Consider the following 27,169-nt stretch of genomic DNA (forward strand, 5'->3'; position numbering starts at 1 on the left):
ATTCCTCTTCTTGTGCCTCCCCAAAGTTGAGGGCAGGCAGTGAGAATATTTCTTAAAAATTAACACCTTTTAAATGTTAATATTAACAAGATGAGCAATAATTGAAAATCATAATCTGTATACATTTTTTTTCTTGCAACTAAATATCAACTTTTCTGTGTGTTCATCATCCCTATACTATTTTCTCCCTTCCAAGAGTTGCCAAACCTATCCAATTTATAAATCTGGTGGTTGGAACTTGAATTATGCAGCGGGACCAGATGTATATACACTGGGTTGTTATCACCTTAATTATTCCTGTAATAGAATCTGGTATGCTTAGCTGCAAAATCTGGTGCAGTGTCAAGTTATTACAATCAACTTGGTAACATGATCTCCATCAGGATAAAGAACATGCATGTGAGCGCATAGAAAGTGTGTGCGTGCGTGTGAATGAGAGATATATCTCAATGCTAAATCAAAAGTACAAGTAGTCCTCACTTAACTACAGCAATTGAGACCAGCAACTCCATCAGTAAGTGACGCAGTTAAGTGAAACATCATGTGAACATGCCCAAATGGTCAGTTGTTAAGCGAATCACCTGCGGTCATTAAGTGTGATGTCACGTGTAACTGCTGGCTTTCCCATTGATTTTGCTTGTCAAAAGCTGGCTATAAAGCTCACAAATGACAATCACGTGACCATGGGACACTGTGACCATCATAAATATGCACCGGTTGCCAGGCGCCCAAATTGTGATCATGTGACTATGGGAATGCTGTGACTGTCATAAGTTCAAGGACTGGTTGTAAACCTACTTTTTCAGCGCTGCTGTAAGTTCAAATATTGCTAAATAGGGCAGTCATTAACAGAGGACTACCTGTATAATAAAAGTATTTAATCAACATGTTACAGACTAAAAGAAATAAAATGAACCATGCAAGAACGTTAGTACAAAGCAGCATATCCTAGCATAAGGGTAGAAGAGGCATGATAACAGTAAACTCAGTCACAGGATTTTATTATCTTACAGGAGTGAATGGCAACTGTCCTTTGATATGGGGAAGAAAAGGTGTTCTAGGATAGCACTTGGGTCAAAGGTAAACCTGCTCTTTGTGCCTGCTTCAAAAGCATATTTGGAACTAACAGAGAGAAAAACAAAATGCATGTATACTTCTGTATGCATATATAGCCAGGTCACCAAATTTCTACAAGGGTTAATACTGTATATGTGACACAAGGTATGAAACCCTTATTTATTAAATTTATATGGCCACCCATCTAACTTCCGTGTGACTCTGGGCAGCTTACACAGTTAAAACACAATTAATAAACATAGGCTTCCACCATTAAAATCAATTAAAAACAATTAAAAGCTACATTTAAAAAATACAACAACAAAAAGGTAAGAGTACAGTCTAACTACATACAGTGTAACCATTTAACAGGCTCCTCATTTCCTTGGGATCCCCAAGCCCAATAGGGATTCTTAGGACACTGTTGGTGCCAACTCTTAAAAAATAGGGTGGAAGTACTATTTTATTAATTCATGTGAAATAATCAAAATATAATTTATTAATAATGAGCCCAGGGGACACCCAAACATGTCACATAATGCCACAGAGAAATCCATTCTGAAAATCAAAGCAGAATAATCTCTCTGAATAACAATTTTACTAACTTTATTCCCATGAAATCTGATAATAGACTGCCACCATTATACAAGAATCCTCCATTATTTGCTTCATTTAAATATTGTCCTCATCTTAATACCTAAGAACTAAGAGCTTATTTCAAGCTCACATATTTAATGTGCTAATCTTCTAAAACTTAAGAGCAAGCAATTTAAAGCAAGCATCAATTCAAAATGTCCACCTTAAAGGTAAAGATTACCCAATTATGGATATTATTTGGAATAGTTCCTCATTCAAGTACATTTCACCTTGAAGTGAGTCTCGATAATAAGGTCCAAAAAGCAAAAAGAAAATGTGTCAGCAATACAAAATCTGCCAAAGCAGTCATTCTCAATCTAGGTCAGATATTATTTGTACAAACTGTCTCTCTTAAAAGAAATACAAGAAACTAATCATATGTGTGTTCTGCATTTTAAAGATAAGTAACATGTTTTTAATTGCCTGGCCTAGTTAATTTTTCTTTTGCTTAGACACTATAACATAATGATTACTACTGTTAGACTTAATGGAAGAACTACTCATTTTATATTTTATTTATTCAGTGTACTTTTAGAGCCAAGCCCTCACAATATGACCCTAACGTTTCAGAGCCAAGAACTAAAGTCCATACAAGAAGAATGAGATACGTTAGATATATCAGAAATTATGAGATAAAAATTCTGTGACTCACATGCCATTTAAACCCTTAAGAAATGACAGCAGTGAAGCAAGAAGTGCTCAAGGCCTTCGTTTATATAAGGAGTTAAGTTAAATCAAGTACAACTGAGTTCCACAACTGTTGGATCAAGACAATTTTGTTCCTTGTGCAATAGATTTTACCAGCAGACACATTAGCAGGGCTTCTGAAGAAGAAATTAATGTACTGACAATGTCATCTAAATGAAGGTGGATATTAAGGTAACAGGTTCCAAACTGCTTTGGATTTATTTTATTTTATTTCTGTCAAATTTTTTATCACCGCCCATCTCCCCAATAAGGAGAGGATGAACACAAGCAATTTGAATTGATAACCAATTCAACTGATGTAAAATTATGTTGTGATTATGCATTAAGAGTCTCTGACTCCATATACATCTAAGCAGCCACATCTTTGAGCTGTCTAGCTTAACTAGGATCAGTTTTGACTCTAGATGAATAAACCTGAATTGACAGAAGGCCCTCCTGGCCACTGCCGACACTCTGCCACTTCAGACAGTGACATTTTCCTTACACTGAGACATCCTTCAGATTATGAATTTTGCCACAGTTGCTAGCCAGGGATATTAAAAACATAAATAATGCTACAAGTTACAAAGGAAGGCAGATTTTGGTAGTATGCTTTTGTTGCACATAATACGTAGTTTTGCTTGGAGAGAATACATTCCTCCCATCTGAAACTTGAACAAAATTGCTTGATCAAGGCATTTCCTCTATTCAACAGTGTTACTGACAAAAATCATACTGCAGACAGGAATGCAGTACTCTTCTACGTGTGATTTGCACCTCTTTGCATGTTTATTTTATTTATTCATGCCACACTTTTTCATTGTTTTTAAGAAATACGTTTTTTAACCTAGGGCAACATGAAGTTTGTCAGTGTGTTAGAAGGATAAGGAAGATTCAGCTTTGGTAGTTCCTTGACCATTAAGGCCAAGAGCAAGTTCCATATTCTGCTTCTTTACAGCAAATATTTTTAGGCAATTCTCAACTGTGGACTAGAAGAATTGTTTGCAGAAGTGCAAGGGACTGAAGAGCTAATGCAGCTGGTGATTGCAAATGATAAATATTACTCACCTGGAACCTGTGAACCAATTCCAATGACTGGCTATCATTTTGGTCAGCTTCAATTAGGACATCTGTCAGTTTATGTATGATCACATCTAATGGGCCCTGATCTTCTATTCGTTTGGTAAGGTCGAGCTGAAAAAAATGTAACAATGAAAGAAAAAAGGATTATTCTATGAAATACCAAATCTGCCTTTCCAATATTTATTTTTAGCTATAAATGTAATTATGAACATTCAGCAGGAAATAATTGCTTACAGAACACAGTTGAACTTAGGAACCTGTCTTGTCAAGCTGAACTATTGTACATACCATATACAGTAATAAAGACTTCTGCATAGAACATTCACCTACAAACCATGAGCTACTTTACAGGTAAAGCTGCTTTATGTGGATTGCCATGCTGCCAGGGAAGGATGGGAGTTGTAGGTTATCATTAACAGGCCCAAAGCTGGAAGCGGGGGTGGGGTCACTCAGGTAGTAAATTTCTAGACACCACAGCACAGAGTATTTTCTAGCACTATAAATACTAATCCTTTCAGTTGGGGTCCTTGATGTTGAACCTGAAATATTGTTTGCACAAAGCCTAGATTCTGTTATTTAAGTCCCCTGTCTATATCTCATGCAAAAGTCTTCTGAAAAAAAAAGTTACATACAATGAGTACTCAAGGTACCTAACAAGAATTAAGTTTAAAATAAAATAAATGAAATGAAATGAAATGAACCAAAATATAAGATTAACAACTGAAAGTCTGACAAAACAAAGTTGTATTCTTATTTACTTTAATTACTCCCATCCTTCCCTGGCAGCATGGCAATCCACATAAAGCAGCTTTTCCTGTAAAGTAGCTCATGGTTTGTAGGTGAATGTTCTATGCAGAAGTCTTTATTACTGTATATGGTATGTACAATAGTTCAGCTTGACAAGACAGGTTCCTAAGTTCAACTGTGTTCTGTAAGCAATTATTTCCTGCTGAATGTTCATACTTACATTTATGAACTACCATATACTTCATTTAGGTGTCAAGCTAAGCCATACAGTAAATGTGAATGTGTCATAAATGTGTCCGCTTGCATCCACTGCGTCTTCATCATGCACACTCTAATTTTGCATTGCACTAGCCATAGGCTTCACACCACTTATAGCCGTAAATCTTGGCTGTCTGGACACTTAACCCCTTATTCAGGGATTGGCTTACTCATCAGAAGGCTTATGGACATGATTCAGCAAGATTAGTCTCTTTACTCCAGACAAGAGTGAAACTAAAGTTAAATTCTACATATGGGTTCATGTTCCACTGTTTAAATTCTAGGTTTCTTCTCCTGGTTTTCTGACTCAGTGGATACTTAGCCATTCTCTAAAGGTCTTTGGAAAACATGTGATCTAGGTTGACATAATGGTTTTCCCTAGCTTGTGAAATAGTTCCTGTCTTGCCTATCTCATTCCTACAGTTAGCACACAACACACTTACTAAACCTGATAGACGATTTTGAAACTGTGTGGCTTAGAGGGAGAAGACAACTGCAATCTGATTATCTGGAATATGTTTATATCAACCATTTACCATGGCTTAAACAACATATGACCATGGCTATTGGCTGATAAGGTGTGATGGCCTCAGGAAACACCTTTCATTCAATTTCCTACTAAATTAAGGATTTTGAAAAATAAAATTTCTTAATTGTCCTTCATGTGTTAGTCATGAAAGTAAAATCTTAAGCTATCTTGCTTATGTGTAGTTATGCTTTTACTAAATAACAAATATGAGAAAAGAATGTATAATGTTGTTGAGAGGAGCCAGACAGGAAGTCATTATATCAAAACTCTTCCATAGAAACCTTTTGGTTGATGAATATGAATGCCTATGCATACCATTTGTATGTATGTATATACAGGATACAATTTACTGTATTACAAAATAGAGAAATAGGTATTATTAGAGTCAACTCCATATATCTCAAATGAAAAAGCAACATCATACAAATAGAGTTGCTTCCCACCTATCAGAACTAGGGACTTAATTAAGAACGAAACAACTTTGGGAAAAACTTAAGGCCACTAATACTGTTAAGAGGCTGCTGCTTATTATTAAGTTACATTCCAACAGTTTCTTTCTACTTGTGGAAATTATACTTTTGTCCCTAATCAGCTTAAATTCATTTATGTTATACATGTATATGTATACACAAACACACAAAATTGAAATGAATGAAGACAGTAATAAAGCTGTGTTTTGGATTTCAGATGAAGTGGGTATCAGATTATCAGTTGTCTTTCAGAATGGGAGACTGAGTAACAATATACTAACCCCCACAAAATAAAATCAGAGTTTCCAGAGGAGAGGGGCATTTACACTGAAGTCAGCAAGTAACTAAATGCATTGACAAACCAAAATGAGGTTTATTTGGTTTGGTTTATTTGCATTTTACAAACTATGGTTTACACAGGCATAGCACAATGAGTGAACACAGTTATTCTATTCCCGAAATGTATTTTTTGGCTTCCATTTTGGCTCCAAAATATATTTGCAGTTGAGAAAGAATAAAAAAGATTATGGGGGGAGGGAGTGACTGTAAAGAAAAAGAAAAATGAATGAGGAAAAGGATTCTGCATCTCCAGTCCATAAGTCCTGTAGCATTTAAAAATCACACTCCAATATCCCATATAACAATTATGAAGGCAAATCTTCATTTAACCACAGAAGTTTTCCTACTGCCACTTGAAGGTGAATGTCATACTGTATTGAACTAGTTTATAGTACTAATTTTCATAAGGAAATACTAAGACTTTAGAACATTATATTGTTTCACTGCAGAATACTGTGAGCCTGTTCTCATTTTCCTTTAAGCTGTTATATGCAACACAGTGGTGCCAAATCATCACTTGGAGGATGAAGTTGTCTGCATACGTAACTGCACAGCTGCATAGCAAGGAGGCCTTAAATTTACAGAACCAGTGTGACTCAGCAGATGACTAAACAAAGGCCTATAGGGAGGTTTTAGCATCTGTCCCCAAATGATGGCTGAATTTAGCATATATGGAGGGGATTCCACAGTTCTGTGGAATGTCATATTATCAGATGTATTAATGACTACTTAAGCAGTTTATTTACTGAATGTAAAGAAAACCTGTATGTTAATTTTGGCTAGAACTACATTTCCACTCCCTTTGCTGCTTCTACGTGCTCTTAAAATTGAACCTACAAAACAAAATTAAAAACCAGGTGAGGCACAGAGCCTGCCAGGTGCCAAAAGAAGAACTGTCCAAGTGCAAACAACTTGCTTACTCTCTCATAAGCACTGCTTGGAAATGAAGGGCAAAACAAACCAGAGAAGAAACAAATTGTTAAGCATTTAATGAGTTAAAGAGCTCCACAATGCATACTATGCCTATTTACTCAGACATAAGTAACATTGTGTTGCATGGGTCTTACTCCCTTGTAAATATGCACAGGACTGCAGCCTCAAACTACTGCATATTTGAAAGAAAGTTATGAATTTAAAACTCTCTTACCAGTCATCTTCTATCAACAGTAACAAGAAAGCTTATACTTCCAAGTGTGGAAATTATGGAGGAATGGGAATTTAAAATGGAGTACTATAACAGAAGAAATTATCCCTATATGATGATATTTCCTACTCTTATGATAGCTATAACACAAATATACAGTCTTTTTTTTTGTTATGGCATACACTGAAATGTACAATTGAGGTCAAGAGGCATTATATATGAAAAGTTATCTACCATCAGTGATTCAGTTTTATTTTGTCCTTTGATTGGCATAAAATACAACACAATCGTTATTTGCAAAATATCAAATATTACAATATCAAATACTCTATAATACTGAATAATAGTAATATAAGATGCATATAATATAAAATACTCATCAAAGTAAGATCTGTAAACTATACATATTCCTGTATGCATAAAATGTGTTTAGTATAAAATTCCTGTGATGATCAGATCTGTAACTAAAACTACCAAGCAAGCTGTAAATCAAAAATCCACAACCTGTTAATTCAGTTCAGTTCAATTAAAACTTTATTATTAAAGCCAGACGTCAGCAAGACAAATGTTTATGAACAGCATAAAATCAATGAATGATTGAGTCATTATACAGAGAGCATGTTACAACAAAAGGTAAAAATGTAAGTATACTGTCAGTCGCCAGAGGACATATGTGTAATCCAGACATTGCCCCATATCAACCTCTACATGTGATCACAGAAGATTTTGCCACATTATGTGTCATGTTCTCATTTGACAGGAATAAAAAGGTGTAGGATTGCTCCAAGAGATCTGGGAATTGCAGCAAAAGACACATAATATACTTAGTATAGGACTTGCTGTAAAAAGTACAGTGTAAGAAATGCCTGATATTCTCTACTGATCCTGATCCACAAGAGCAGATACGCTCCTTATAGGGAACATTACCAAACCTGCCCTGTAATACTGCAGATGGGAGTACAGTATATCAAATCTTGCTGTTATAAATTATCTCCTGTATTTTAGGATTAGAAGTGAGGAGCATCTGTCAGGCTTCCCTCTAAGGCAAATAAATTTCTTGCTGAATTCATCTGTTTGACAGACTAACTCTTGATGATGGCCTATGTCCTCAGTTTATTGCTTTACTTGAACTATGGCCTGCTCATAATGCAAAAAGAGAAAGAATTCAAGGGAGAGGCCAAGGGTACACAATTTTAAGGGTACAGCCTGTTTCCACCTGGATGGAAATTATCATGGAACATATATGGAAGCAAACACACTGGAAAAAATGTTCTTTAGCCAGTAATCAACTGCTAACCATGTAACACCCATGCTTCACGAGCTGTACTGGTTACCAGCAGGTTTATGGATGCAATTGAAGGTGATGACAGTTACCTTTAAAACCCTACATGGGATCAAGCTTAGTTGCTTGAGGGTCCATCTGTCTCCTATTGTTTCTGCCTGTCCTATAAGATATGATACACTTAGCTCACTCTGGGTTCTGCCGATGAAGCAATGCCATCTAGTCGGACCCAGGAAGCAGGCTGTCTCTGTTGTGGAATTCACCCTCTAGAACAGTATCCTGATGGACCTTGGTATGAACCCCTCCTGCAGCAGCCTTTAAAAGTGTATTAATACATGGGTCTTCCCCCAGCCCTTAGATTAGTGATGTTGGGGGCTTTTTGTCTGTTTTTGCCTCTGCTCATATGGGAGACAATTTGGTTGCTTTTCCCTATAGATGACAACATATTTTGCTTTTACTGTTACTTTTATCGTTTTATAGCTGCCCAGAATTGTTGGAGTTGGGTGGTTTAAAAATTTGATAGACAGATGTTCTGGTTGCTGGCCTCTGTATCCCAGCCCCCAGCCATAAAACTTCATTTCAGACATGTTTGGGAAGCTTTAAGATATCTCTTAAGAATTTGGTTTGTACCAATTCATGCACTCTATATTAAGAGCATTTGAGCTAATGTTCTTGCTTGAAATAGTTGTATAGCAGTAATATGAAAAGCTGATGAGAAGCTGATGCAATGTGCTAAAGAAGCAAGAACGACGAAGCCAAGAGAGAAAAGGAAGAATTTCGGAAGAGACAAAAATGCTTCTTCAAAAGAGAAGACAGATGGCTAGAACTGCTCGGAATAACGTCGAATACTCTCTTCTCCGCAAATTAATACAGAGGAAACTGAAAGAAGATCTAGAGATATTCCAAGAGCAGAAACTTCTTGAGGCAGCAAATAAGTGAAGCAGCATGAGAAAGTGCAAATGGGAAATAGCAGTGTGCAAAACAACAAAAGCAGCATTAAAAGATAAAAACGGAAAGGAAAAGACAGAAAACCAAGTCGTTGAGCGAATCTGCAAAGAATTCTACATGGACCTGTTTGTATCCTGCTTGGACATTCCAATGCCGCCATTAACCGCTACGACCAAGCATATAACGCCCGTTTTAATAAGTGAAGTTCGACACGCCATCCATCAGATGACACTGGAGAACGTTCCAGGAAAAGACGGTATAACAACAGAAATACTGAGGGCTGGAGGCCATGAATTATGGAAAGCACTGGCGGAGCACTTCACCAGGTACACAGAGATGCAAAAATTTCTGACTGCTGGAAGGAGTCTACTACAGTCCTGCTGTACAAGAACGGAGGTTGCAAAGATTTCAAAAATTATAGGCTGATTTGCTTATTATTGACTGTCTACAAGCTATTCACAAAAGTGATTACAAACCGTCTTACAAGAACCTTAGATGAGCAACAGCCCAAGAGAGCAGGCTGGCTTCAGAAGCAAGTACAGCACTACTGATCATATATCCACTCTTGATGTCATGAGTCAGGATGGCGAGCAGGGGGCTCCCATCCAGGCTGTAAAGCGCATGCGTAGTACTGAGGAATTAGGTAGCCATTCAAAGAGACACAGATCAGGCCCGCCTTAGCCTTTGGGGTTTATATGTCTGGGTTTTTCCCACGCTTCTTCAGTTTGTTAGGATTTTCTGTTTATGTAGTAGTAATAAAACACTAGAGACCTATTCCTTGTCTCAGCGTGGTTCCTGGCTGTTAGGACACTTAATCAGCTCATTGAACAGTCAAGAGAATATAAATTTCCACTTGCGATCTCATTTGTGGATTATGAAAAAGCATTTGATAGTGTTGAAGTCAATGCAGTAATGCAAGCAATCAGTGAACAAGGAATCAACTCTGACTACATCGCACTGCTCAAAGAAGCCAATACCAACTGCTTCACAAATATAACTCTGTTCGAAACTGAAACACGAATACCAGTGGAGAAAGGTGTAAAGCAAGGCAATACGATCTCATCTAAACTTTTTAATGCCTGCTTGGAAAATATCATGCGCAAAATGAACTGGGAAGATGGAATCAATATAAACGGAGAGAAGATAAACCATCTCAGATTTGCAGATGATGTACTGATCTCAAAAGATGCTTGAAAGCTGCAAAAAATGCTTTGACAATTTGATGCTGAAAGCAGAAAGGTGGGTCTAAAGATGAATCACACTAAAACAAAATACATGCAGACAGGGAACCTGCCAAAATTCCAAATGAGGCTCCAGAACGAACTCATCGAAGAGGTTGACTACTATATCTACCTGGGATGGCTAATCAAAATGAACAACGATCAAAGAGAAGAACTGGTCAGAAGAAAGAAAGCTGGATCGGCTAGACACAACTCCATTAGAGAAGTCTTACAAAATGAGAAAATCAATGGAAAACTGCATGCTAATCTTTTTAATTTGACTGTCTTATTGGCGGTGCTATATGGAAGTGAAACATGGTCGCTAACAAAGGCAGAAGAGGAAGAGCTTTGAAAAGCAGTAAGGGCTATGGAAAGATCCATGCTGAAAGTTTCTCTCTGAGACCACATCTCAAGCAGCCAGATTAGAACACAAAGTGGAATAAATGTCATCATCGAATATCGCAAACGGAAGCTACACTGGGCAGGATATGTCGTGTGTATGTCAGATGGCCGTTGGACAACAGAAGTTGCCGAATGGTATCCAAGGGAAGTAAAAAGACCCATTGGCCGACCTCCAAAGAGATGGGAAGATCCAATAGTCAAGAACTTTGGCCGAACCTGGAGATGAAAAGCCAGGAATCGAGATGAATGGAAAGCGAGTTGCAACCAGCAGGACTCTGTCCGGTGACAGTCTGGTCAATCAAGGTGATTGAGGTGAATATGCAAAAAAAATAAAAATAAGAATCACTGTTGAACTTCTCTGGGCTACTGAAGCTGCATAATTCATTTTGCTTTCATGTTTCCCAAGGAGTAATATACTTAAGATATATGAAGCATCTTACATTCTCTGTTTTATAATCATTAATAAACATTTTGTGAATTTTGGGATTTTTGGAGAAGATCATTATCTTGGTCCTTTGATAACTTATCTGTGAATATTCCTCATTGCAATATTGGGCAAGGGACTTCAGAGCTCTCCTAAAGCCTATTAAGGGTTTGTGATAGAAATACTTAAAATAATATTGGAATACTTCTCCATCGACCTAGATGGGTGGTGATGCACTGTCTTAGTTAATTGATTATGTGCCATCAAGTTGTTTTCGACTCCTAGTGACCACAAAGATTTTCTCTATGACTATCTGTCCCAAACCTGTTCTTTTAAGTCTCCCAATGGTGCCCTCATCACCACTGTAACTGAGTCCATCCACCTTACTGTGCTACATTGATATAAAAACTGAAGAGAAAGGGTGCCCAGATGCAACCCTGATTGGTGCCTCTTAATACAGGGATTAAGCAAAGCAGTTGTACAGTATTGCATCTAATTTTCAAGCAACTTTTGGAATAAAGGTTACTGATAAACAGCAGCCTCTTACCAGTATTGATGGCCCCAAGCTTTCCCCAAATTTGTGCTTTGGAGATCGATCAAAAGCATTCCTGAAATCTATAAAAGCTGAATGTAGGGAGGATTTTTACACTCCGGAGTACTTTTTGGCTATATATTGGACAATGACTCTATGTCCACATACTTACTGCTTGGTCAATGGGTCATCAATGACCTATGGCAAGCAATTTTAGAAAGGAACTTACTTTCCCAAACTATGGAGTTTCAGGGTAGAGTGATCCTTCAAGTAATGGCTTGATTTTCCTGTTTAGGTTTCTATTCTAAGTGTTTGTGGATTTTGAAACATAGGGATATTTATAATTAATAAAGCAAACACTTTTCTGAAGTTGTAGGTAAAAATTTTAACTTAGGAAATAAAATACATTTTCCTAATACCCTTGGAACTCTTTTCTACTTTTTTATTTTTATTTCTATTATGGGATAATTACAATTACGATTACAATCCAACCTAATCTTTTTTAGATTGTGTGTATGGATTACTAAATTATAAATCACATGTAAAGTGTTATAATTATTCTTTTGTCTCATAGTTGTTCTGCAGAGCGCAACACAGAATTTTACATACAACAGTTAAAAAAAAATTCTGATTTTTTTTTCCAAAATCAAATATAGTTAATACCTAATTTTCACTGTACTGATTAGAATTAAAGTTTAACATTTGAGGATCTGGGTTTTGTAACAATATCTTATGTTAGACATAAAAATTAATGGCATTTGTACATTCTGTATTCTTCAAAAGATTTATGGCACTAACATAATTCCATAAGTTGTACAGTTTAATGCTTTGCTGCTGATTCCAGTGCTTCTGGCATTGGATTTGCCTTCTTCTGAACAGAATGTACAGAGCTAGCCTTTATTGACCCTGTCCAAAGTCTGCATACAATATTCCTAAGGCAACTGTAATATGTACGATTATTCACTCAGGGTTACTAAGTAAGAAAACATTTCATTTATTGTAGGTTTGAGATTTCAGCTTAACGAAGTACACTAAAAACAAGCTTCCAAAGCCACATATAATACAACTGATTTTTTTCTGTCACATCAAGTTATTTATAATACATTTATATTTCCCTGCCTTTTCTTCATGAAACTTAGGACCATATAAGTGGTTCTCCTCCCACCCATTCCTTTTATTCTGTCAACCACCCTGTGAGGAAGGCTGTATTCAAAGACATGACTGATCCAAGGGTGGGAATTCTGAGAGTTGAAATCCTACTAGGTCTTTAAAAATTATAAAAAGTGTTGATTGCAATTCTTATTAAACTGTGACTATATTTGTGAGGCAGCTAGAATAAGAAAGCTTGAAAAAGCTCATTATTTACTGAAAGATTGTGTATGTAACTATGCTTACATGTCTATATTTCAGAAAAAAATTAGACATCTGTATCTGATATTTTATGAAAAGCTTGATGGGCTTTTATACAAGTATACTTTCATTTCCCCCCCCAATTTTTCATGTTATTGTTGCTCAGTTATGAAAGCGCCTCAACAAGTTGGGTTTCATGATCCATTCATTCTTTTAGGGCTTACAAGTTCATAATAATTTTTTAGTTATTTCAGACCCAAAAACCTGAGAGTGTCAAGTATTGTATCTGGGGCATAAAGCCTGTGTCCCTCAACAAATGCATGACAGAAAAAGATTCAGATTTACATCTGTTCAACTCTGGCCTGACACAGCTGCTTAAAAGGTACATAGCCCATTTGGAAGAATGCAGTAGAAGTGCTAGAGAAAAAAGGGAGAGATACAATAAATATGGTATCTAATGGCAGGTAAACAAACTATGAGTTGGATTAAGTCATTTATTATACTTTAATATATCTCCTTATCAGCCTTGTCTCCCCCATTCCAAGGGTAGAATAAGCTCAGCTGTTATTTAAAATGGGTTGCAACCAAAGGGAGGGAAGAAAAATTGGCAGCTTATATATCTCCCCTTGTGATTAAAAAAAAACAAAAAACTACTGCAAAGGGCAAATCAGACAGTAAGGAAAAGGCTAAAAGTTCAAACAACAGGGTCTCTGTTTACCATCTTACACATTGCACAGTTAGTTCATTTAATTATCCATTTAATTTCTGCCAAAGGAAAACAAGAACTGGGGAAGCAAAACCACTGTGGAAGCTTCCTAGTCTTTCTCTCTTCCTTTAATATTTGATCAGACAAATATCTCTACACTAAAGGCTGCCAGAGAGAAAATTCAACTCTCACAGTGAATGAATAATAGCAATAACATTAGTTTCTCATTCTTCACAGAACTGGAAAAATCCAGCATGAAGAGAATAAAAGATTAAGCGCTCACAATCAATGCGAAATATATGGACAGTAAAATATTTCTTATTTTTCATTAAAATAGACATTAAAAGGGCAATGATATTAATGATTTTTGTTCTGTTATTTATGGGAATAGGCATTACTTTTGCACTATTCTGTATTCAAAAAGAATGTATAAATAATTCATTTTTATATATTAATATTATACCTATTCACTAAAAATAATATTCAAGGTAGGTAAAATATGAAAAACATAAAGTACAATTAAAACAAAACAGAATCGTATCAATTAAAAACCAATAGGCTATAGCATAAAAATCAATTACAACTGGCTGAGCATCCTAACAATGCAACATGTGAACCTACTCTATGTAGCCCATGTACAGCTTAACCCATTTAATGGTAAACATACTATTGTCATTAATATGTTTACAAAGAAATGTACTTTCCACTTTTCTCATTTTAAGAAATAGTGGTAGCATATTTCCATTTTCTCAAGCCTTGATACTCAGCAATATTTTAGTGGTTGGAGTTACATTTTTTAATAACTACAAAATTACACTTAATCTTCTACCAGAAGCCACAGGGGCTAGTTATACTGCATCCCTCCACAGTAGTCAGGTATCCCAATTTTATAGCTACTCTTTCGTGAAACAGGACCTTGCTTACACATGGGACATACTTTTCCAGTGATTATTTGATTATGTGTTGAGCAGAGAGAAAATTAACTAAGCAAGCACACAGAATAAAGCCTGCTGACACTGAAAGCAGTTGAATCTTTTTTTGGTAAAAGAGTGGATGACAGAAATGTTACATAAGGGACAGATGCACAGAGCTAATTTAGTCATTCACTCATTTTTAGCAGTAGTGGTGAACTTGCATATTAAAACTAATTATTGATACTGAATTTTGAAGAACTGTAGTTCAGCTGAAAGTATCTAATTGGATTGTACCATATGAAAGAATTTGTTAAAAAGAGCTATAAATTAGGTAAAGGAATCAAAACTGCACATTTTTCAGGTTTTAAAACTGGCGCTGAATTAGATATGTTAACAAATCACATTAGGTGTAAGAGCATTACAGAGAACGTTAGACACTAGAAGATGATCTTACAGAGTTGCATTGGCTCTTTCAAAACATAAGGTGATTTTACTGTTATTTCAAATTATCAATTCAGCTCCACAATAGAAAAATATTGGGAGAGAACTTTGTTATAAATTGGTCCAAATTACAGCATAGTGTAATCCCTAAAGAGATTAGGGAAGATCCACAGATCAGCTAGATATGAGCTCACTAATATTCCTAAGGAATATGCAGTGGAGGTGAAGAATAGATTTAAGGGACTGGACTTAGTAGATAGGGTCCCAGAAGAACTATGGACAGAAGTCCGCAACATTGTTCAAGAGGCGGCAACAAAATACATCCCAAAGAAAGAGAAAACCAAGAAGGCAAAATGGCTGTCTGCTGAGACACTAGAAGTAGCCCAAGAAAGAAGGAAAGCAAAAGGCAACAGTGATAGGGGGAGATATGCCCAATTAAATGCAAAATTCCAGAGGTTAGCCAGAAGAGATAAGGAATTATTTTTAAACAAGCAATGCGCGGAAGTGGAAGAAGACAATAGAATAGGAAGGACAAGAGACCTCTTCCAGAAAATTAGAAACATTGGAGGTAAATTCCAGGCAAAAATGGGTATGATCAAAAACAAAGATGGCAAGGACCTAACAGAAGAAGAAGAGATCAAGAAAAGGTGGCAAGAATATACAGAAGACCTGTATAGGAAGGATAACAATATCGGGGATAGCTTTGACGGTGTGGTCAGTGAGCTAGAGCCAGACATCCTAAAGAGTGAGGTTGAGTGGGCCTTAAGAAGCATTGCTAATAACAAGGCAGCAGGAGACGACGGCATCCCAGCTGAATTGTTCAAAATCTTGTGAGATGATGATGTCAAGGTAATGCATGCTATATGACAGCAAATTTGGAAAACACAAGAATGGCCATCAGATTGGAAAAAATCAACTTATATCCCCATACCAAAAAAGGGAAACACTAAAGAATATTCAAACTATCGAACAGTGGCACTCATTTCACATGCCAGTAAGGTAATGCTCAAGATCCTGCAAGGGAGACTTCAGCAGTTCATGGAGCGAGAATTGCCAGATGTACAAGCTGGGTTTAGAAAAGGCAGAGGAACTAGAGACCAAATTGCCAATATCCGATGGATAATGGAAAAAGCCAGGGAGTTTCAGAAAAACATCTATTTCTGTTTTATTGACTATTCTAAAGCCTTTGACTGTGTGGACCATAACAAATTGTGGCAAGTTCTTAGTGGTATGGGGATACCAAGTCATCTTGTATGCCTCCTGAAGAATCTGTATAACGACCAAGTAGCAACAGTAAGAACAGACCAGGGAACAACGGACTGGTTTAAGATTGAGAAAGGAGTACGGCAGGGCTGTATACTCTCACCCTACCTATTCAACTTGTATGCAGAACACATCATGCGACAAGCTGGGCTTGAGGAATCCAAGGCTGGAGTTAAAATCGCTGGAAGAAACATTAACAATCTCACGTATGCGGATGATACCACTTTGATGGCTGAAAGTGAAGAGGAACTGAGGAGCCTTATGATGAAGGTGAAAGAAGAAAGTGCAAAAGCTGGCTTGCAGCTAAACCTCAAAAAAACCAAGATTATGGCAACCAGCTTGATTGATAACTGGCAAATAGAGGGAGAAAATGTAGAAGCAGTGAAAGACTTTGTAGTCCTAGGTGCAAAGATTACTGCAGATGCTGACTGCAGTCAGGAAATCAGAAGACGCTTAATCCTTGGGAGAAGAGCAATGACAAATCTCGATAAAATAGTTAAGAGCAGAGACATCACACTGACAACAAAGGCCCGCATAGTTAAAGCAATGGTGTTCCCCATAGTAACATATGGCTGCGAGAGCTGGACCATAAGGAAGGCTGAGAGAAGGAAGATCGATGCTTTTGAACTGTGGTGTTGGAGGAAAATTCTGAGAGTGCCTTGGACTGCAAGAAGATCAAACCAGTCCATCCTCCAGGAAATAAAGCCAGACTGCTCACTTGAGGGAATATTAAAGGCAAAACTGAAATACTTTGGCCACATAATGAGAAGACAGGACACCCTGGAGAAGATGCTGATGCTAGGGAGAGTGGAAGGCAAAAGGAAGAGGGGCCGACCAAAGGCAAGATGGATGGATGATATTCTAGAGGTGACGGACTTGTCCCTGGGGGAGCTGGGGGTGTTGACGACCGACAGGAAGCTCTGGCGTGGGCTGGTCCATGAAGTCACGAAGAGTCGGAAGCGACTAAACGAATAAACAACAACACAGCATAGTGTATATAGCTTGCTATCAGGTATAAGATTATTTAGTGTCCCAGACAATGCTTTCTCTGTGTGGTGGCTTGGTTGCAAGCTGCATACCACACCCAACTTAAGGTGCTTACTATAGAGTACAAAACCTGACATTGCTTCGGTCAAGCTTCCTACAGATCACCTATTTCTACCCTATGATCTGACTTTCAATAGGGCATCTTCTGAAGGCCCCGTCACAGAGACATTTAAAGTCTGTATTTCGGGGGAAAGAGGTATGGCCCTAAACCACTGCACTGTGGGGTCCCCCACGTTTCTACTCTCTCTCTGCTCTTATTTAATATCTTTATGGAAGCGCTGGGTGAGATCATCTGTCAATACAGTGTCAGGTATCATCAATACGCTGATGACACCCAGTAATACATCTCTACCAAGTGATTCCATCAAGGCTCTTTTCCAAAAGAAGGTAAGAAATATATTTCTTATTAAGCCTGTTAAAATGATTAGCATGTTTTTAAATCTTGTTGTTTATTCGTTCAGTCGCTTCCGACTCTTCGTGACTTCATAGATCAGCCCATATCTTTTTATTATTTTGATGTATTTATTTTCCTTTTCAATTTTCATTTTATATTGCCTTGGCGATATTATAGCATGTAAATATTTGTTGGAAACAAATTAAAACCTTTCTCCGTGTCAGTTATTTTTAGATTATTCCCAATTATTAAACTAGAAAAAATATCCTGCATTTGGCAAGCCTTTATTAATCTAAATATTATTCCACATATTAACAATCCAAATAAAATGGAGCATGAAGAAACATGAAGAATCCAAAACAATATACTGAACAGACTTCACAAAACCAATTTCTACTTTCTGTAAATTAATCAGCAGGTTCACGCATTTTTCAGAATTACCAGACAAGTTTATAAGTAATTCATAGCAATCATCATCTCAAGCAACAAGTCTCAGAAATCTCAGAGGACTTGTGCTCCATTTTCAGTTCCATTTAGAGAAGCAGAATTCAGCTTTTTTGTGGAGAACCTGAGGTGATTATTTATTCATATTTATTCGCTAGCTTCCTTCAAAAGCTCAAGACAGTTTACAGGAGGATCTCCATTTTATCCCCACAGCAACAGCTTTCTGAGGTGGGTTAGCTGAGAGAGAGACAGAGAGGCCGTCATCAAGTGAGGTTTCCCTGGCAAAGGGTAGATCTGAAATGGAGTTTCTCTAGTTCTACTCCAATACCTCAATTACTGTACCACAGTGGCAACTAAAATTAATCTACATGAACACAAATATATTTGTGCCCAGCTAAAAGAAAGCACTATCTGGGGCTTTCAAATGAAGATACATTTCTTATTTTCATAAAATGTCTTCCCTTGCCACTATTTCCTTTTTGTTATCATCGTACATACTATCCAGTTTTGTACTATTCAAGATTTTTGTTTCTAAAAAAACTTAAGGCAGCTTTCCTCAATCTACTGTCTCCAAGCTGTGATGGAAGACATGTGAAAGCACATCCAAAAAAATAGAATAGGAGGAAACTTTCCTCAAGCTACCCATCTTCTACTAATTCTCCAAATTTCTACTTAGACAACTATTCCCATTACTTTTCATGCTCATTTTGGTTCTGGAGTACATGGAAGCTATAATCCAACAGTTTGAAGGGTCTTCTAAGAGATTTTCAGTCAAGCCTGGCTCTCATCATCAATCCCATGCCAAGGTTTAATCACACCACACTGGCATCTAATATGGACATCTATCATTGCACTACAGAATTTCTCAATAGCTCTGCCTCCTCGGCTGTCAACTTGATACCAAGAATTTTTTCTTGAAAATTAGATGCGTTAGAAAGGGAGCTTGTTTTATAACAAAACTTCATTCAGTAAGCTCACTAATTGGCTGCCTGTATTTGTCACTAGCCAAAGATTTGGGAACAAAAATATACTGAAATCTTTTGTATCCAGACACAATAAAAAACACAAAAGCCAGATTCCTATTTGGATGTTTTTCTCCTTTCTAAATAAAAAAGCCCTTTTCTGATCATCTAAAGAGATGAAACCACTTCCACTTTAAATTCATTACAGAACTCTACATGGCCAATGTATTATTAGGAATAAAAAAACCAGAATTAATGAGAACATTTAAGAAAACGGACGTAAGACCGAAGTTTGGTACAAGCTAGTACCAATCAATACTAGTTTAAATTAGTTAGTGTAGAATTTTCAGAGAGCCAGGAAATAAGAATCAAGACAGCATTCTTTTCATGTTCAGGTCTGGCCTTGGGTTGACAGCTGGCAAGAAGTTGAATTCTCCTTCACAGTGACTTTTCAAGAAAATATTTGTACTTGATTACATATTTTATCCAGGTTGAAAAACAGACCATGCTAATACAACCTGAAGGAATGTGCCACTTTTATTTATCCCATCCTCCCGCAATTTAGCTCATGAAGCTTTTATTCTCAGCATCAACTATTCTGCATACATTCTGACATATGAAACGTTGGTTATCACCTTTAAAGCCCTGAATGGCACAGGGCCAGATTACTTGAGGGACCATCTATCTCTGAGGGTTTCTGCCCATTCCACGAGATCCAACAGAGTTGGCATGCTCCTGGTCCCTTCTATTAAACAGTGCCATCTTGCAGGGCCAAGGAGGCATGCCTTCTCTCTTGCAGTGCCTGATATATAGAACAGCTTCTCCCCTGTGATTCAGAGGTCTCTGACCCTATTAGCCTTCTGGAAGGCTGTTAAGACCTAGCTTTTACTCTAGGCATTAGGGCCAAGATGTTAGAGGGAGCCAGGATACATGTTTCTGGTTTTGTGAAAATGTTATAATGATCCTATGTAAATTTGTGGTAATTCTTCTAGGGCAGTTGGTTTGTATCTTATTTTGTTATAGTAGTTCAAGTTGTGGACCAGGACTGGGAAAACCTACCATTCCAAAACAATGAAGGTAGACTCAAATCCTCAGCCATGGAAACTCACTAGAAAACAATGAACCAGTCACTCTCTCTCTGTCCAATCTATCTAACAGGATTATTATTAGGATAAAATGATGGGAGATTCCCATATAAGCTGCCTTGAGGTTTTGGAGGAAAGACAGAATATTAAAAATTAGATTAGAATCTCTTGTATAATTCCAGGATATATTTGCTGGATTTCCACTTCTCTATTACATAAAGCCTGTAATGGTGTATATTTTTTCTAACGTCAGTACCTAACATTACAAGAATAAGCATTCCATCCTTTACACAAGCACTGCAAAAGTCACTAATAAACTGGTGCTAGTAAACTGAATATTAAGAAGAAACATCTGGAAAAGGCTAATGGATAAATACTGTGAAAACAAAGAACCAGTTTCTTCCCTTCTGTATAGCAAAGAGACTAGAACAGCAATACTGAAGGGCTATGCTTTTGTGCTCCATGAACAGTTTCCTATACTTAGCTGGAGAAGTGCTTAGTTAACAAACAGGAATGTTCACTGGTACTTGTGCAATCAGCACAGCCTACACTAATCATTCAATTGCCTAGTGAACTGAAAATAGAGATAGTATTCTGTGAAAAGGCATCTGCCTTTTCTTTCTTTCTTTTTCTTTCTTTCTTTCTGTCGTCTGTCTTGTCTTTCTTGTCTTGTCTTTTTTTTGAGCTTCTGAGTTTTTCCATAGTTTTGCCAGAGATTTATGTGAATCTTTTTTTTTTTTGGTCCCTTTGAGTCAGTGTTGACTCCTGGCAACTGCCTGGACAAGTCCCTGCAGTTTCCTTGGCAAGATTTTGGAAGTGGTTTGTCATTGCCTGCTTCCTAGGGCTGAGTGTGTGTGACTGGCCCAAGGTCACCCAGCTGACTTTGTGCCTAAGGTGGGACTAGAATTTATAGTCTCCCAGTTTCTAACCTGTGGGTAAAGAAACATCTACAAGCAAACAACCAAGCTCAGAGAGCACCAAAGACTCCAAAGGTAAATATATGGAGGACTTCCATTTCAGTTTTTACCATCAAGCATTTGGACTCATAGTCTTCCTGACTCATAAGCAATGCAGCCTCGTCATTCTCTTTCTGATTCAATGTATTTTCACAACTCTTATTTGTGTGTGTGTGCACACGCGCGTGCGCGCGCACACACACACACACACACACAAATAGCTGAGTGGCTTTAGAGAAATCAGACTTCTATTTTATTGGCAAAAGCTGACAGAACCTGGAAATTCTTTTAGTATACCTGGAGATTGTGCTGATTTACCCAGTAGCCAAACTAAAGGCTGTCTATGCCCAAGTTGAGGGGTGGATATAAAAGAAAAGAAATGAAGAATTGTGTGCATAAATTGTTATTGCACAGCAATCTGTCATTTAGATGAATTCTCAAATGCAGCAGAAGTCAATATGCATTTAAAAGTTCTGGGATGTTGCAGTGAAAACTTAGCAGCATAAAAACAGGAAATATTTCAGCTACAGAGGAACTGGGTGGGCATTTTGCAAAGCATAACTTTAGATTTCTCTGTATCTTGCAATTTAGAAAGCAGAAGCATATTGCTGCTAATTCTTGCATACAAGTGTCAGCAAAAATAGCCTTTCTTGGTCTTTAATTTTACTGAAAATGTGTAAGTAATGCGAAGAATTATTTATATCTGTACTGATGACCAAAAGGCGACTGTAAGGTGGTCAGATTGGGCTACTAGCTGCAGACCTCTCCAGTACATTTAATATATTAGAGCCAAAGCTTATATACCGACAATAAAGAAATGCTACATGCTTCTGGCAAACTCTTTTCCTTTAAAATTTTCTATGTCCATGTGACTATTCCTGTCCCATTCATGACCTCTGCATCATCCTTTTATGATTTTTTTACACCTACAATGATAATTAGCTATAAAACACATAAAACTATTCTCAACTACCAGTCCAATATTCTTGGAAAAAAAAATAAAACAGTGCAACCTTAACTGCATTGTATCAAGTTATCTACGAACATTGAATTTTACAATGAAAAGAGGAGAAAGTGCAATGCCCAAGGGAAACACCTTGTACATATGCAATTGTTCTTCTTTATTGTCTGATAAGATATTTGAGGAGGTGACTGTAACATTTTACTGACTAAGCAGCTCAGATTGTAGAAGGTGCACTTGAGTACTTCAAGACTGTCTCAGCAAGTCTGGAAACTAGTTGCAACATATGTCAATGACAAGCTGGAGCTATCGGCACAGTTACTGGTATATCCAACAGATGGGTCCCATGTCCTCAGGTTGTATAAACTGAAAAATATCCAAGACAGAAGAACTGAGTATTGTCCTAGCTGCACCCATAGTTAATTTAAAAAAAGAAACATGGCTGCCAGGCTGGTATAAATACAGCAATTTTATCTTGAAACTGTAACATTCAGAATTATACCTGAGGATTTGGGGAAAGAACATTTAGAAAGAAAAATAGAAAACTTAACTCAAAACCTATCTCAATTGGGATATAAATGAAACTTTGGAAATTCAAGGTATCTACAGAATAAACTTGTGGACAGCACAAAGAAGAACACTGCCACATGATATACTTATTACATTTGCATATATTAAGACAAAAGAAGCACTTCTGCAATATTCAGCACTCGGCACCTCCAGCTAATCAAGGGCCACTTCTCCTCATCCCCCCATCCACCAACCATGCCGTGCCATAAGTCAGTCCCCTCTCACCAGACCACTTAGGCCTCAATTACACAATCCCAGTGATTCAAAAAAAACGTTCCCTGGCTTTCACCCATGGGCAGGGGGACAGAATCACAGGGGGACAACCTAATTTCCAACTTAACTAACCATTCCAATTACAATCATTTCAATCAAGTCCTCTTGGGTCACAATGACTAGTGCTTGAAAACAGTTCACACAGATAGCTGTTAACAGCACCTTCCAGCTCTCAGCCAAGGGGAGGCAAAATGGCTATCTGCCCGCACGGGGGAAGGAACTGCAGCCACAGGGCCCTGGCAGCTACAACCAGCCTGGTCAAGCCCAGCCTCTGCCACAACAAAATCCCTCACTTCCACATGACTGTGACAGAAAAAGTAGCCCTCATCCATGCTCTTCTCCTTGCTCCTTGGCACAGTCCCTTCCGCAGGCCAATGGGCTTCCTCTATCGTTGACACCAGCCTCCTTCCCACTGCCTTGCCGCCAATTGATGCAAAATTTATTGCATCCATTATTTATTTTGTACTTTTAACTGTTTTTAATTATTTTAACTGTTTTGTGGTTTTTATGATTGTAAGCCACCCAGAGTCACTTGTTGAGATGGGTGGCTATAGAAATTGTGTGTGTGTGTGTGTGTGTGTGTATTAGAATTAAGACACTGATATTCCTTTAAAATGTGAAGACACAACTGAGTTTCTACCAGATGTACTTCTGAATATACTTAGAAAGAGGAAAGACCTGAGATTCCTGACAACTGTTCTTCAAGGGAAAAGATCAGACACAGATGGGCTAGTCTACTGTATCTAGATGCCTTTATGGATGCCAAACACACACACACACACACACACTTCACTGACAATGCCAGAAGAATGCTTGAGTCAGTGGCAGCACCAGAACAGGGGAATAAAGACACAAACAGACATCAGATCAAAAATCGGACCAAGTAATATCAGTGGGCCGAATAGTCCATTTAAAAGGGAAAAAAATGAAGCTAAAAAAAGGAAAATGCACATACAGTATGTCTTCAAGAGACTCATATTAAAAAGGAGAACATAAACCTCTTGGAATGCAAACATCTCAGAAAAAATTTGCAGCCTCAGGCAGCCAGAAAAAAATGGAGTAGCTATATATATGAAAAATTTACTATGGAATTTGGAAAACAAATTCAAGATGAAGAATGGAAATTAATATTTCGATTTCAGACTGAACTTGGAAAATAACAATCTCTTCAAATTATATCCCAAACAAAAACAAAATAAACAAAATAAAATTCTATCAATTTAACTCCGGATATTTCTTTATCTACAGTATGGGATTCTAGTAAAGCATTTATGAGAAAACTCTTGCATCAAATAGAAAGAAAGCTATGAAAAAACAGAAGGACATATTGATAAATGAACTGCAGCAATTAGAATTAAGACACAAGCATGACCCGATTTTGGATTCTGAACAAAATCTTAAAGCGATTCATAACCAATTAGATTTAATGGAAGTAAATCAAATTTATAAGAATTTGAATGTGGTTAAAAAGAAATATTTCATAAAAGACAGTAAATCAGATAAATTTTGTTGGCTTACCAGTTATGAAATGAACAAGACAAAAGAACTATTAATTCTTGTTGGGATGGTACTAGACGTGCTTTGACAACAAAGGAGATCATGGAACAATTTATTTAATACTATTCAAGATTCTATACTAAACTGACCTATGATCTGGAAAAGATTGAAGAGTATTTAAATACAGTGTTATCTGTGAAAACTCACAGACAGTAAAAGGAAGCTCTTAATAACTAATAACAGAAGATGAAACTAAAGAATAAGAAAACTGAACAAAGCTCCAAAACCTGACATTACCTCTGCAATATACTATACAACTCTGCAATAAATTATAGTTAACTATTAACCTAGGTAATGAATGACATCCAACAAAGCCAGAAACTTTATCATGGAAAGCTTTCACATTTCTGGTCTGCAAGGAGGGAAATGACCCAACCAATTCAGAATTGTACACACCTATTTCCTTACTGAAAGTAGACTACCTGCTTTTTACAGCCTTTTAACTGAATTAATGCATCCTGACCAGGCTCCATGAGAGATAATATTAGCTACGTCATGGCACCTATGATTTTTATCAATGTGGAGAAAGCTTTTGATAACTTGGAATTGTCCTTCATGCTTACAGCTCTGAAGATATGAATGTTGGCCTAAATTTTCTCACATGTACACAGAGTATTTATAAAGAACAAGAAGTCAAGGTAATTGTAAATGCTTTTATCACAAAAATGTACCATAATAAAAAGAACATGACTTGAGGGACCAACTCTCCCCAGTTGTTTCTACTTGTCCAATCTGGACAGGCACAATGGGCATGCTTTGGGACCTGTCAGCTAAGGAATGCCAGTTGGTGGGGCCTAGGAGACATGCCCTTTCTACCATAATGCCAACCTTATGGAACATTCTCCCTCCAGAGATCAGGATGGCCCTAATCCTGCTGGCTTTTCATAGGTCCTTAAGAGCTATGTAGGTTCCGGCTCTGTGCCCAGGCCTGGGGCCCTGAGTGTGTGCAGGGACCCATTTCTTGGTTAATGTAGCAATTATGATGGGTGATTTATTCTCAACTGCTATGTATTTTAATTTTTGTATTATTGTAATTGTTTTTATTTTTAAAATTTTGTTCGCTGCCCAGGTTCACTTGGTGAGATGGGTGACCATAAAAATTGAATGAATGAATGAATGAATGAATGAATGAATGAATGAATGAATGAATGAATAAATAAATAAATAAAGACAAGTTTTTTTCCTTTTTTCCTTCCTTATTCTTACTGGCCTTATAACCACTAGCAAAGAAGATACATTATGAAAACAACATTTCAGGAATTGGATTAGCAAATCAAGAACATAAACTGAAACTATGCTGACTCAGTTACTTAGCCAAAGGATTCTTTAGAACAGATAGTAGAATATATATATATATATATAGCAGTATACTTTAGTAGGATATCAGATAAATAAAGATAAAATTCAAAAGTTGACATGGAACTTAAAAAGAAAAGCAATATTTACAACAAATAATGTGGTTTAACATTACTGCTAAAAGGTTAACTATCTGGGGATTTGACAAAAATAATAAAGACCTGTTTAAAATAATTATTCTCAAATCAACAGATATTTTTAGATGGAGAAAATTAAGACTGTTTTGATTAGGAAGAACTGTAGCTGTTAAAATGAACAGATTGTATTATTAAACAGATGTAGAATCTAGACACAATAACTGATAGCAGCAACAGGAATTTCAATGGAACAAAAACATTAAATTTATACTGAATGTTATAGGTAGAGAAAATTGGTACATCATGTTTTACCACTAGTATATTACTCCGGTGTGGTTAAAATTGTCCATAAATTGTTGAAAATGTGTTGATCAAGTTGGATCATTTTTTAATATTTAGTAGCAATGCAAGGGTCAACAATTTTGGAAAATGATTTATAACAGAATGGAACAGCTTCGAAAAGTGAATTTCCTTTCTAGTGCTATATTTTAATTAAATACTACTAAACCTAATATTCCTATGAGATATACTGAACTAGCTTTGTATGTGGTAACTGCTGCGAGGATATTTTACACTTCTTACTGGAAAGTATATACAGATCCTTCTGCAGAAAAATAGTTAATTAAGTTGTGGGAACACAACCCAATGAAGCCAGCAGAGAAAGTCAGAAGTCACTCTGGTAAGTCTCACCCACCAAGCAGCAGCCACCCTGAGCCACACCGCGCTCACACTGGCCACCTGCACACCACCTTGCACCCGCCCCCACCTGGCAGCAGCCACTTACCTACCCGCCAGCCTGCTTGCCAGCTGCCTGGGACTTGCAACTCCCTGCCGGCTTCCGCACTGACTTTGGTTGTTGAAAGCTGGCAGGAAGTTGCAGGGTCTTTGCTTAATGATGGCAACAGGGACTGCTGGCATTGCTGTCACTAAGTGATGCGGTCATGTGATGTTGCGCTTTATGATCGCATTGCTTAGCGATGGAAATTCCAGTCCCAATTACTCTTGTTAACTGAGGACTACCTGCATCTATTTTAGGGTTTATATTCCAGTTTTTTA

The 27,169-nt window shown here is 37.2% G+C and overlaps 1 protein-coding gene across 2 annotated transcripts in view; it reads right to left on the reverse strand.

The window, feature by feature from the left end:
• Positions 1-27,169, reverse strand: part of ITPK1 (inositol-tetrakisphosphate 1-kinase) — a 123,651-nt gene that overhangs the window by 53,698 nt on the left and 42,784 nt on the right. For both annotated transcript variants that reach the window (XM_063290259.1, XM_063290260.1), the window contains exon 3: positions 3,448-3,573. In XM_063290259.1, coding sequence (XP_063146329.1) covers positions 3,448-3,573 — 126 coding nt within the window. The remainder of the gene's footprint in view (positions 1-3,447; positions 3,574-27,169) is intronic.

This window comes from Candoia aspera, chromosome 1 (genome assembly GCF_035149785.1).
Source record: "Candoia aspera isolate rCanAsp1 chromosome 1, rCanAsp1.hap2, whole genome shotgun sequence".
Taxonomy (NCBI): Eukaryota; Metazoa; Chordata; class Lepidosauria; order Squamata; family Boidae; genus Candoia; species Candoia aspera.